Source organism: Oncorhynchus keta, chromosome 28 (genome assembly GCF_023373465.1).
Source record: "Oncorhynchus keta strain PuntledgeMale-10-30-2019 chromosome 28, Oket_V2, whole genome shotgun sequence".
Taxonomy (NCBI): Eukaryota; Metazoa; Chordata; class Actinopteri; order Salmoniformes; family Salmonidae; genus Oncorhynchus; species Oncorhynchus keta.
Genome location: NC_068448.1, coordinates 43,730,440 through 43,743,356, shown reverse-complemented (window position 1 = coordinate 43,743,356; position 12,917 = coordinate 43,730,440). Strand labels below are relative to the sequence as shown.

At 41.2% G+C, this 12,917-nt stretch overlaps 1 protein-coding gene across 1 annotated transcript; it reads left to right on the top strand.

Moving 5' to 3' along the window:
* Positions 1-877: 877 nt before the first annotated feature.
* Positions 878-10,904, top strand: LOC118361408 (protein Wnt-7a-like). The gene is made up of 4 exons (XM_035741308.2): positions 878-1,252; positions 2,014-2,240; positions 5,321-5,592; positions 9,092-10,904. The coding sequence occupies exons 1-4, from the start codon at positions 1,182-1,184 to the stop codon at positions 9,572-9,574; spliced, it is 1,053 nt and encodes a 350-aa protein (XP_035597201.1). The 5' UTR covers positions 878-1,181; the 3' UTR covers positions 9,575-10,904.
* The last annotated feature ends 2,013 nt before the right edge of the window (positions 10,905-12,917 follow it).

Below are 12,917 nucleotides of genomic sequence, written 5' to 3'. Positions count from 1 at the left end.
TAGTGTAGAAATGTTGTGCCAACATACTATATATAAAGGTGGCCATTTGTTGGCATTGTTTAATGCCCAGTAGGTTATGTGAACACTTTATCAAGTGAGTGCAATGAAATGTGATGCTTGCAATTCAATTGGAGTTTTAGCGGGTTCGAGTTACATGCGTGCATCGAGTACAATATATTGCCTAGGCCTAGATTCGTTTTAAACCCATAAAATGCATGTTTGAAGTAGGCATATAAAGGAAACAAAACATATACAAAATAGACAGAAAATGTCAAATCGTTTTTGTAGTTACATATTTGAAAGTATTATTCAATGATAATCATACGACTTCAGAGAAAGTCATTAATTATCATTATCGTCACACATTTATTTTGGCGCCGGAAAAGATGGCTGACGTTTCACGTGCTCCTAACCGAATGTGTTTTTTCGTTCGTTTTTTTCGTTGTTTGTAACTTTTTAACTTATTCTATACATTATGCTGCTGCTACAGTCTCTTATGCTCGCTATTGTTATTTTACCGCTGCTCTTTAATTACGTGTTCCTTTTATTTCTTATTCTTATTAATATATATTTTTTAAATTGCATTATTGGTTAGGGGCTTGTAAGTAAGCATTTCACTGTAAGGTCTGTTGTATTCGGCGCATGTGACAAATACGATTTGATTTGATATTGACAACCATCACTATCCACTGCTTGTGTTGTTTTTATTAGAACGCTAATTAATGAGCAATTAATGAGCAGGTGAATTGACACAACTGGAATAGTTGTGGAGAGATTCAGCCCAGGCGGGATTCCAGAGTAGGGCTCCATGCCATGGCTTCTCTGAACACGCCCCAGATAGATACACCAGATAGCCTATATAGATCCTGCTGGTAGCAAAAAACACAGTGAGAAGGAGATAATCGCACTACAGCACTTGCTCATCCTCCGTTTTACCTGTGACACCCTCGCAATGATAAAACGGCACAGTAAAGGGGCCACGTAGGGGAGTTTACGGATATCATTAGCCTACAGCTAAGACTAGCCTAGTATATAAAATAATTGGCTGTTAATAATCTGTTGGGGATATTCGTTTCTACCGACTTGAAGTAATTTTGGATAACTTGGACAGTGACTATCGGGAGAATATATATTAATCGCTTTTATTTTACACACTGCATGAAGCTGAGAGTGGAAGCACCATGAGTCGAAAAACTAGACGCTGGATTTTTCGGGTTTTGCTTTGCCTTGGGATTGTCTATTTGAAAATCGGGTGAGTTTGTCATTGGCATGTTCATTAGGTAGCCCGTGTTCCTAAAAAGAAAAATAGAAAATATAAGAGTAGCCTATGACAGAAAGTTTCGGTGTGAGGTTTGTTTGAATAGACATAGCCTACATTTCTATAAATTAAACTGTATATACATTTTTATAATTATTCATCTAACTAAACTATGTCCATTGCTTATTTGACATTGACCCGTCATCATGTCTGAGAGTTTCATTAATCTGTTCTAAAAAGCATATAGAGTATGAGTTTTTACAGTTAGAAACCACCTGACAAAGGTTTATTCTGAATTATTTGCCTATTTTATAGGCTACACATCAAATAAATGGTTTCTGGGTTAATTTATAAATTAGAGATGGCTTCAGATGTGTCCTTTATATTTTGTTACACACTTGTATTTCACTCAAAGACAGAATAATTTAGTTTAAGATAAACCGTGTTCTCACCACTTATCTCTCGTATTTCTACAGCCCATATGTTTTTATAACCTCCTCTAGACAAGAAAAACAATAAGTGCGCGTTTAAATTGTATGAATGTTAATCCCTTTTTCACGTTATAAACATGTAGTTTATAAAGCTTTAATAAACACCGTTGTATAGCCTATAGGACATTGAAAGCCTATACTACATTTATCATGGTTATCTGGCAGTCAGTAATTTCTCTTTAAATAGCCACTAAACTACAATATACCATTGTTATATGGGTTTTTTTAAAAGTCATTCAATGTCTAACTATTATACCTTTACAGTGGCTTTTCATCGGTGGTCGCGCTAGGTGCGAGTATAATCTGTAACAAGATTCCCGGTTTGGCTCCCCGACAGCGGATAATCTGTCAGAGTCGCCCGGATGCCATTATCGTCATCGGAGAGGGAGCACAAATGGGGATAAACGAGTGTCAGTTTCAGTTCAAAAATGGGCGCTGGAACTGCTCTGCGCTTGGAGAACGGACCGTCTTCGGAAAAGAGTTGAAAGTGGGTATGTTGCAAATCAATTCAAGTTTGGTTAGAACATTTTGAAATGTCATTTCATCACTGAAAATGTCCCCATGTTTATATAAGCCTGAAGGTTCATTGTGCGTCAATAGCGCACTGTGGCCCATGTAGCCAAATGGCCCGTATCTTTTTGAGTGCCTGCATATCTGCTCCAATGAGAGTTGACACAAATAGTTCCTAGCTTTTCTGAATGTCATTTGCGGATGACACATTATGTGTGCCTTGACAACATGGACAGACTTTGGAGGAAGGTTATTGTGTGTCATTTGAGAACAACATGTGGTGGCAATTACAATAGTTTAATTTGAGCAGTTTCCCATAGGCTATACACTAGAAGTATCGACAGGGAACTTTTCCTCAAAACTTAAACGCTCATAATTGGTGAACAGATTGAAGCTGTGTCATACACTGGTCTTTCAAGATAGAGACAAGAGTGCGAGAGAAAGGATGGGAACTTAACAAGTCCAAAAGGTATCAGAAGCCAGCACTGTAACACAACTCTTGTGAACATTGACAGCCTGTCTTTTCAGGTCAGCGTAGTCTCCCGAGGCATATATTCACTGGTCTTTATCCTTCTCTCTCACTGGGTGCTGTGGCTCTCACTGTAAAGACGGCGATCTTACCACGGGTATAAGTTACAGTAGATAGAAAGTACAGAGGAATAAAAGCTTTAAATACTGAGCTGAACATACAAAGGGGAGTAATGGAAGAAAGGAAAAGTTCAAATGAAGTACTGTAGCTACCTGGTTAGGCAATAGGTTTCACAGCATTGATGGATGTCTTGGATGTCTTTGGGGACACGGGGATGGCCTACAGTAGGTGCAGGTTCATGGCTGGTCCACTGGAAGCTGAACTTTCCAAAGAAACATGTTCAGTTTTCTTTTTCTGCTTCAAAACGTTTCCATGTTGTGCCTATCACACATGCCCTGAAGTTGTCTGAAGGACTTCTTGGGGTATTCTCCTGTGCATAATATTACATAATATTATCACTATACTGACAGTACAGTTACAGTTACTTTGAATATCACAACAGTAGATGGCTAATCTGTGCAGATTCTGTGGTACTCACCAGATTGTTGCATATTCAGAGAGCAACTAGAACGTAATCTAGGATTATATCCTATCCCAACCTGGATTTGGGCTGTTCAGTAGAGTCACACACAACAAATAGCTAGTAGCATTGTAATAGAACACATGTTCTAACCATCAAGCAGCTAGACTAGAGAGACCTTCATACAATGTATTACTATAAATCCACAACTAGTGCATTCAATGGTGATTCATAATATTGCTGGTTGGCACTATGAAAAGCTCTTTACAGCTGTTGGTATGAAGGGCATAATCCTTTTCTGTTGTTCAAGTGAAAGCTGTGGTCTTTCACAATATGTTTTCTTCTTGAATGAGTGTTTTAAGTCACTGAAGAGTCTGGCATAGACAACCATGCAAAATAGATTGGTTTCACTGATCAGATTAGAGGTTAGAAATGAATGCCATTGTTGATGTCTAGCGTGAGTTGGGTGGAGCTTGCACACTCTCGCTTGTGGCAGCCAAAGAAAGGCAGCCTGTATAGGGTTTCTGTTTGCTGGGGTGCAAGGTGCATCTAATGTTTTTCGTGTTTCTGTAGTATTTTGTGCATTGCAGATCAACCAACACACACATGTAAAGTTAAAACTAAAATAACATTTGATGTGACTTATTTAAAAGAAACTATTCTACACTTGGTGCAATGAGAGTATTCAATTTGCATATGGCTCTTACTACTTACTCACTTAAAACAGGATAAAGCTTTGCTTCCGTTGCTTTTAGGTCTTTCCACTCAGGTCTCATGACAAAGTACTGAAGAATTCCTGCCATCCTTTGTTTTGAACCAATGCACCAGGGACTCCTGGGGAAAAATTAACAACGGAGCAGTTAGAACTGACTGCCCGGCACACCTTCTTTTTTGGCTCGGGGCCCATCGAATCTATAAAAACGTCCACATAATTGATGCTTCAATATGAGGTTTTCTTTCAATGGCAAGGGCGCAGATCATAGATGTTTATCAAAAACAGGGCAGCAGCACCTAGTGAATCTGGGTTCACCAGGAAGTACAGAGGAAGGTATCATGTTTGTTTTGAAGAAATGTGGAGTAGTTTGTTTACATAGATATGATGGATATTGCCATCAGTAGCTGGTTGTTTGTATATACCGAACTGCAGATGCAGGTATTTCACTCCATATGCATGCATACACAGAATAACAATTTGGTTAATAATACGATTGATATTGATAACTGAAACCCATTTGTTTGCATCAGGAGATAACATTAAACTTAACAAACATATTGGAAAATGGCACATGGATGCACTTGTACAGTAAAAATTGGTATTGGTTTAAGCCATTTTCCCAGTTCTCTATTTGCATAGCGTGTTGGACTTTAAAATAGATGCTATGACTAAGAACTTTTAACAAGAAGCTCACTCTTTCAATTATGACAGGTTAACCTTTAATTATATGCTGATAATTCAAACATCCCAGTGTGCGTAAATGATTTGTTCAGTGGACATGGGAGAGATAACCTCTGAATCAAGATCCTCCCTGCAAGAATACACAGAGCGTACCGAGCTCTAAGCTGATCAATAGCTCATCCTTCTCCACAGCCATCTCATTCATACTACTTTATTGACTAGGAAGTTTACAGACATTTTGATTCTAAGGCAGGCCAGTTTCAAGGTCTGTTTTCAGATGACTGTAGTCCTTGAGTGGTTTGTTTGACAAATATGTTGACATGAGCACTGACACTTAATGGTTAAACTGCTCTCAAGTTGATATTTTTTAACATACAGTATACAGTTTATTTGATATACACCATATAGACGGAAGTATGTCATGGAAATCCAGACCCCCCCCCCACCCCACCCCCATCCCTGTGCCATTTATCAAGCTGTGAAACAAACAGCTGTAGCACCATACAAAAAATATGAATTCTCCCAGACATCTGATATCTCCCAGATATCACACCAGTTTACACATTAAAATGATTAAGCATACTAAATACTAAGTCCAAACTGTGTTCCCTCCTAGGCAGTAAAGAGGCTGCGTTCACCTACGCCATCATAGCGGCCGGCGTTGCCCACGCCATTACTGCAGCCTGTACTCAGGGGAACCTGAGTGACTGCAGCTGTGACACGGAGAAGCAGGGTTTCTACAGTAAAGGCCAGGGCTGGAAGTGGGGCGGCTGTTCAGCAGACATCAGCTACGGCCTGGGCTTCTCCAAGGTGTTCGTGGACGCCAGAGAGGTCAAACAGAATGCCAGGTCTCTCATGAACCTGCACAACAACGAAGTGGGACGCAAGGTACGTGACCACGCCACTCCTCTTCCCTTTTCTCTCTTCATAGGGAAGGATTTTAGATGGAAGGCTGCATGCATTTTGATGGTAAAAATGTAATCCCAGCAAACCTAAACTGGATCCTGGAATATTTCATTAGGTTGTGGGAAAGTAGCAGGACCATTCCAAAAAAGGTTAAATACAGCTAAATCTGGGGGTAGTTCACTCAACAACAACAAAAATACAACTTTTTTTGTGGTAAGAAAACTAAAATAGATTATTTTGGATGAATTGCTTTATTCTCTTATATGTCTTTGCTGTAATCGGGAGATAGTTTCTTGAAGATTAACATGTGCTGTAGTTTACTTAAACGGTTAGGCTGCTGTTACACACCACAGCTTGCATGCAATTGTAGTTACTTGCAACTGAGTTGCTTCTTGGTTGCTTCATGAAACACCCCGTTGAAACTAATAAGCAACTTGGTTGCATCCAGTTAAAACGTTTCAACCTTGTGCGAATAGTTTCAAGCAACAGCCAATCAAAACAAACACTTTTGTCACATGATCCATTCAATGGTTCAGGAATTACAACCCTGTTGTCATGTCAACATTCTGTGCAGCAGAATCCACAATCAGGGCTTTTAGTGAACCCAAACCTCTCAACTGAAATTGTCCCCCATGAACTGTGCTATTGTAGCTAGCTTAGTTCGTTGCTAGCTTGGTTATTTAATTTTTTTATTTTCCCAGGCAAGTCAGTTAAGAACAAATTCTTATTTTCAATGACAGCCTAGAAACAGTTGGTTAACTGCCTGTTCAGGGGCAGAACGACAGATTTGTACCTTGTCAGCTCGGGATTTGAACTTGCAACCTTCCGGTTACTAGTCCAACGCTCTAACCACTAGGCTACCCTACCTTGTTCCAAGCTAGCTAGCTGTGTTTGTGGGAGGGAGGTAGCCGAGTGGTTGAAAGGTAACTGAAAGGTTGTTGGATCGAATCCCTGAGCTGACAAGGTAAAAAAAAATCTGTCGTTCTGCCCCTGAACAAGGCAGTTCCCAGGAAGGCTGTCATTGTAAATAAGAATGTGTTCTTAACTGACTTGCCTAGTAAAATAAAGGTTCCATTTAAAAAGTTAGCTAAATTGTACAGGCTGCATTTCTTCTACGTCCTTGCTGTTACAATAAATGTTGGATGAACAAATTATTTGTGAAACCAAGGTGTAATGCAGCAGATGACATCAGGTGAAATTAGAATTCTCAAACAAGCAGCTTCAATTTGATTGGCTGTTGCATGCAATTTTTAGCGCATTTGAGTTGCTTCATGTAACAGCGAAGTTGCTTGAGATTATGTCACTTGCAACTGCAACTAAAATTGTGTGAAAGTTGTTTCGTGTAACCCCAGCCTTACAGAGAAGAGACCGAATCTAAATCTGAGACCAAAGTGTTGGTTAACTACACGGCCTACCGAATATAGGCTAGGCCTCAGTAACCATGGTTGTTGTGATTTAGTAGTCTCCACCATGCCTGGGAGTGGCTGGACCTTGCCAAGGATCTGGGTATTGGGGCCAAGATTAAACAGGCAGTGAAATAAAGGGAAGCTTTTTTAGAGGTGAAGAGCAGTTTAAGTGGCAGGGTTTTATTACGACCCAGATCTCTGGGCTGAAAACAGATTGACACTGTACAAAAAGGCATTAGCCTGCTCCCCTATGATCTGCACTGTTGAGAGAGGATACAGTTACTGTTTATCGCAATTCCTAAATTCCTTGGTTTGTCTGATATCCTAGAGCCAAGCGCTTATCGTGTGTAATAGTCTTGTGCCATGGGTTGCTGTGTGGTACTTAGTATTGTCGAATAATATCTACTGTATCACTATGTCTCTTGGAAGTCATTACCCGCCTAACAGAGATGTTACGTTAACTTGTGTGATACACCTAGTGTTTTGTAGGATTTGTAGTCTGTCAATGACTCACATTGTGGAAAATCCCTTGAAACAACCAAGATGGATCAGGGACTAGGTAATGTTCACATTCTCAGATCAAGGCTCCTGTGCATCCATGGCTGCAGCAAATACTAGATCAGCTCTGAGACTCCAGCAAGTCTGGAGGTCAAAGAATGAGCAGAATAATTGTGCCAAACAACTTGGGCGAGGCTCCTTAGCAGTACACTGGAGTTAGTGAAGAGGAAAGAAGCACCTCTCCCTCCAGAGTCAAGCCTTACCCCTCTCGTCTCTCTCTGTGCCACAGAGGCCTGATTCAAACCACCAACACGTACCCAGACAGACTGAAAAGCCTCCACTCACACATTGTGCTCAACAGCTCACTGTTGCCTTTCTGTGTGGGGCCTGAATTCAGCCCTGCTTATCTAGACAGCTAAATTGCCTCTCACAGTGAAACAGGCTACACTCGTGGATTCCGATTATCAGTTGGGTTTTTTCTTTTTTCTGTATCCTTGGTAATAAATGGCCTCTCTGTTTTGATAGTTGTCCACCCCCCCTTTAATTATGCTAATCAACGCAGTGACACTGAGAAGGAGCGCAGTTCACAGCCCCCAGGTCCAATACGACCAGACAAAGCCTGTCACAAGTGTTGGTCACAGGGCTGCTGAGGGATTAGTAGCTGGGAAGCCAAGTGTTGTCTGGTATACCACAGAAAGCTAACTGCATTTGTATGCATTTTCAGTACAAGGCACTAAAATTCATTTGTTTTATTGATTCTAGAATCAAATTGCATTTGTGGAAAAGGAAAATCCATATATATTTTTCTTATACGACATTTCACTATTTCGTTTTTTTTTTCTTCACTTTTCACTCATTGATTGCGGGAACTCACAAAATATCCACCTATCCTCGTATGAAGATAGCAGAATGCCAAACAAGCTCCTCATACATTTTAGTTCAAGGAAATGGAACAAGTAGTGTAGCTATAGTGTTGTCTGTGCCTTTTCAGCTATGAGACACTTGTAATAGTCATCGGAGCAGGCTTTAACAGTTATATCCACATCATTCAGCAGCGTGTGCAGTCAATCCTGACCTTACCGTGTTGTGTTGTGACTACACACGAGGAGACGTAACCTGATCCAGCATTATGGCTTCTGTGTACAGTCTGTACAAAGCTACTGTTTTGTAAAGGGCTGTTGTATTCTACCTCACAAGTAGCTTGTTGCTGATCTAATGCTGCACTGTGCGTACAATGTTACCCACCTCCTAGACTTTAACATACCTGAGTGTCAGTGTGTGTCACCGTGCTATGTTGCTGTTTTCAATGGGATTTCAACAAACAAATTATGTAGGCCTATCATTTACTTCAACCTCCACTGACCCTTGGGCCCATACAGAATGTTTAGATTTTAGAGGGATCATTTTCAGGTTATTATGACAATAAACATATAAGTTCATTATATACATAATAGTATTGTATGTTTGCAGAGGCTTTTCTTTTTCAGTGACTTACTCATGTATAGTAATATAACCTTCAGCAGATGGTTTGCCAGGTCTGTAAAGGTAACCTCTCTCTCGGTTGTTTGTGTGTCTAGATCCTGGAGAAGAACATGCATTTGGAATGCAAGTGTCATGGTGTTTCGGGCTCCTGCACCACCAAAACCTGCTGGACGACACTTCCCAAGTTCCGCGAGCTCGGCTACATTCTCAAAGAGAAGTACGCCCATGCTGTGCACGTGGAACCGGTCAAAGCCAGCCGCAACAAGCGGCCCAAATTCCTCAAGATCAAGAAGCTCTACTCCTACCGGAAACCCATGGACACAGACCTGGTGTACATGGAGAAGTCCCCTAATTACTGCGAAGCGGACCCGATGACGGGCAGTGTTGGAACGCAAGGCCGGCTGTGTAATAAGACTGTTATGCAGCAGATCAGCGGCTGTGACCTGATGTGCTGCGGACGGGGGTACAACACACACCAGTACTCCCGCGTGTGGCAGTGCAACTGCAAGTTCTTGTGGTGCTGCTACGTCAAGTGCAACACCTGCAGCGAGAGGACAGAGGTGTACACCTGCAAATGACAGTATTTATTGGACCGTCAGATGTGTGTGTTTGTGTGTCTGTGCATAGTGGATTTTTTTAAACTAATGGATAGAGGCTGTCTTTGCAGAAATAGACATTGAGGAACTAAGAAGATGGAACAACAGCGATTTTGTTTGCACACACCGCTCCTCCTCCCCTCTCAATATACATGTACTGGGATGCTTGCATTCGCTGGTGACATAAGGAGCTGTGTGCCATGGTGCAACACATCAACATAAAGGGAAACACTGTGTCTTGGAAGTCAGGATGGGACAGCCTCAGGTCATGAACTATAAGACACTGAGCTGCCTACCTGCCTGCCTACCTGGATTGATGTGTACTAGCTACTTACTGTTGACTGTAGAGCTAATGGATTCTCCAACGCTCACCATGAATCAATGCTGGATATAATGCTGGACTGTGCTACTACTGTAGTTCTCTGTATCTGTAGCTCAATAGGACACGCTATGCACAAATGAAATGAAAGAGCCATCTGGAATATTTAACATACTGTATTTAGAGACAAAATAATAATATTAATTTATTTTATAAAGAAACTACTGATTTTGTCCGTTATGGAGCAAGTCTTAATTGTGTAGAGGATGGGTGGTTCCCCCAATTAGAGTTTGTTATTGGTTTGTTTGTTGCAATCAAACATAGAACATACAGGTCATACACTGGAATGAGTCAGCCTGGAATTTTCCTCTGTGGAATATTATGTCCCTCATATTGTTCCAGGTTAGGCTGGTAATAGACTACTGACATTTACTTTCTCATGAGTTTGGGCTAATCTGAAATCCTATTCCCTTTATAGAGTCTCTGACCAAAAGTAGTGCACTATATGGGGACTATGGTGCCATTTCGGATGTGGCTTTAGTCTTCCTTCTGTTTGCTGCTAGTCTGGAGAGTCACTCACTGTGGTCTTAGGGCATCAACACTACTGTCTGTGTTAAATGACAATGCTCACCTCAAGCTGACTAAATTTAACAAGACATATTCAACCAGACAGACACTCTTTTTTGGTAAATACTGGTAAAGAGAGTATATTTTGTTAAAGCCTATTTTTATATGAATGTCTTATTTATACTATTTCTTCTGGCATAATTCAATTTCAAGCTCTTCCCTCTTTATCCCTCTGTAAAATCCTTGTGGGAAAATGTGTGATCTTGTTTTCGCCACTGGTGTCACTTCACTGCCATTGTTGTCTACTGTATGTGATTGGAACCCTGAGTTTATCCCTGTGAGTATATGGCTGTGTTCAAACTGCTCTGTTTACTGCATTTCATGACTGGTATGGTTGGAATACAGGAACAGAATATGACTAACAAACCATGACTCTGAGGGTTTCATTTCACTACCAACCCTACCTTGCATGATAAAACAGGCAGCTGAAATTGGTTCTGATTTGCAGCCTGAATCTAGCCCGGTCCCTAAAACACACTGTTATTACATATTAATTACATGTTAACTACACATTCATTAACTATGGGGTTTATTACTTGGACTTTAAGTTGATTGTATTGTATGACAGTTTAATGCTGCCATTAGGCTACAACACGCCACATTGGGCAAGCTATTATCTACTAAAGACAATGAAGTTAAAAGAACATAGATTTCATATGGTGATCATGGCTAGGCCTACATGCCTTGAGTTAAATCAATCACTGAAATGGTTCACTTTATGATTGCAATCTGTGAAGTAAGTAGCGGAAAAGAAAGAAAGACATTCTTGGATAGGGGGCAAAGTTATTCAGGCTTAATTGAGGGCCCATCTTGGCCCTGCAGACTGGGAAGGAAGTGGATGAATGTAGCGGAGGAGAAAAGCGTTTGTGCACTAATGGTAGGGTGTTGGTGTAATTGATGAGGCTGGTCGGGCTGGCTGTCATGGCGGTGATGACTTGCTCGGGCAGGGAGGAGTTGGAGCTGTCTGTTGATAGATGACTAGCACATCTGCTTCATTCACTCTTAAAGCCGCTAGTTGCTACAGCAACTCCCTCTGCGCCCCAGAAAATGTGAGGCAGTCTCCAGGAGATGCCGGCCGACACGTCAAGGAAATGTTAACGATGCTCAAGCCCACAATCGCCCGCTTCCACTCCCCATATATAACTAGAACACGGAGAGAAAGGTGTTAACGCAAAAGTTGGTCCCAATGAATTTGGCACCGAGCTAAATATTTCACCAATGTTGAGTATACCACTGACATTCCTATGGTGAGGGCCCTACTTTCTCTCCCAAATAAAATCTTCTGATGTAATATTCTGTATCATGGCCGCATTCGTAAAGCATGTCAGAGTAGGACTTCTGATTTAGGATCAGTTTTGTATTTTAGATAATAATGAATTGATAGTGGGACCTGATCCTAGATCAGCACTACAGGCCTAAGGATATAAGGGTCCGGCTAACTAAAAGTACCTGTACTAAAAGGACCCTGGAATATATTGCTTTTGATGACCGCTGAAGAGGAACATGGGAGTGAAGGAGGGTAGTAACTGTGACATATTTTTGATTGACAGAAAACCTCCCAGCATTCATAATAATGCTTCAACAGAGTCCCGCATAAGAAAGGCAGCTGCCTAAACACTCTGGTTAAAGTTAAACCAGGGTTTGTGTTGAAGACCTCCCTCTCTTTACATATCTGAGGATCTAATATGGGTAATCTATTTAGACCTATTCACACTCACTTAGTCATGTCTTCAGCTAACCTTTAAATGACTGTGGAGAATCTCAGGCTTGGCTAGACTGTGAATGATGTGTCCTTATGTTAGAGCTGACTAAATGAGGTGCTGTTAAAGTCATATCGTCACCTATCCACTAGTCAGATCCAGTGACCCAAAGAAACTCTACACATGTATGTGTCTGTGTGTATGTGTGATCCACCTGCAGCGTGACCCCAGTCAGATCTACACCACAACAGAAGACACAGTCACCTCCCCCCCGACACACACACACCGTTTCATCAACCCAAATCCCATGTTCTTTGATATCACGGCATACAGTAAGCCAGAAACCCTACATCAAGTTATAAGATCACAGCATTACTAATTATACGCTAAGCTGTGTTTCTCCATAAACACGAATATGTCACTGCCAAAACATTCAGGTGTAATATCCATGTCACTCTGTAGTGGAGGGTTTGGACCCATTTGATGAATGTTTACAAACACACACACACACACACACACACACACACACACACACACACACACACACACACACACACACACACACACACACACACACACACACACACACACACACACACACACACACACACACACACACATACACACATACACTTATGCCAGGGGTAGTACCTGTGTTACCTGGAGATTGGCTGGAGAG

What these genes read in the sequence shown, in the direction of transcription:
- LOC118361408 (XM_035741308.2), top strand. Translation starts at nt 1,182, where the DNA reads ATGAGTCGAAAAACTAGACGCTGGATTTTTCGGGTTTTGCTTTGCCTT. An exon ending in ATTGTCTATTTGAAAATCGG is followed by an intron (nt 1,253 to 2,013) that starts GTGAGTTTGTCA and finishes ATACCTTTACAG; the next exon opens with TGGCTTTTCATCGGTGGTCG. An exon ending in ACAACGAAGTGGGACGCAAG is followed by an intron (nt 5,593 to 9,091) that starts GTACGTGACCAC and finishes TTGTGTGTCTAG; the next exon opens with ATCCTGGAGAAGAACATGCA.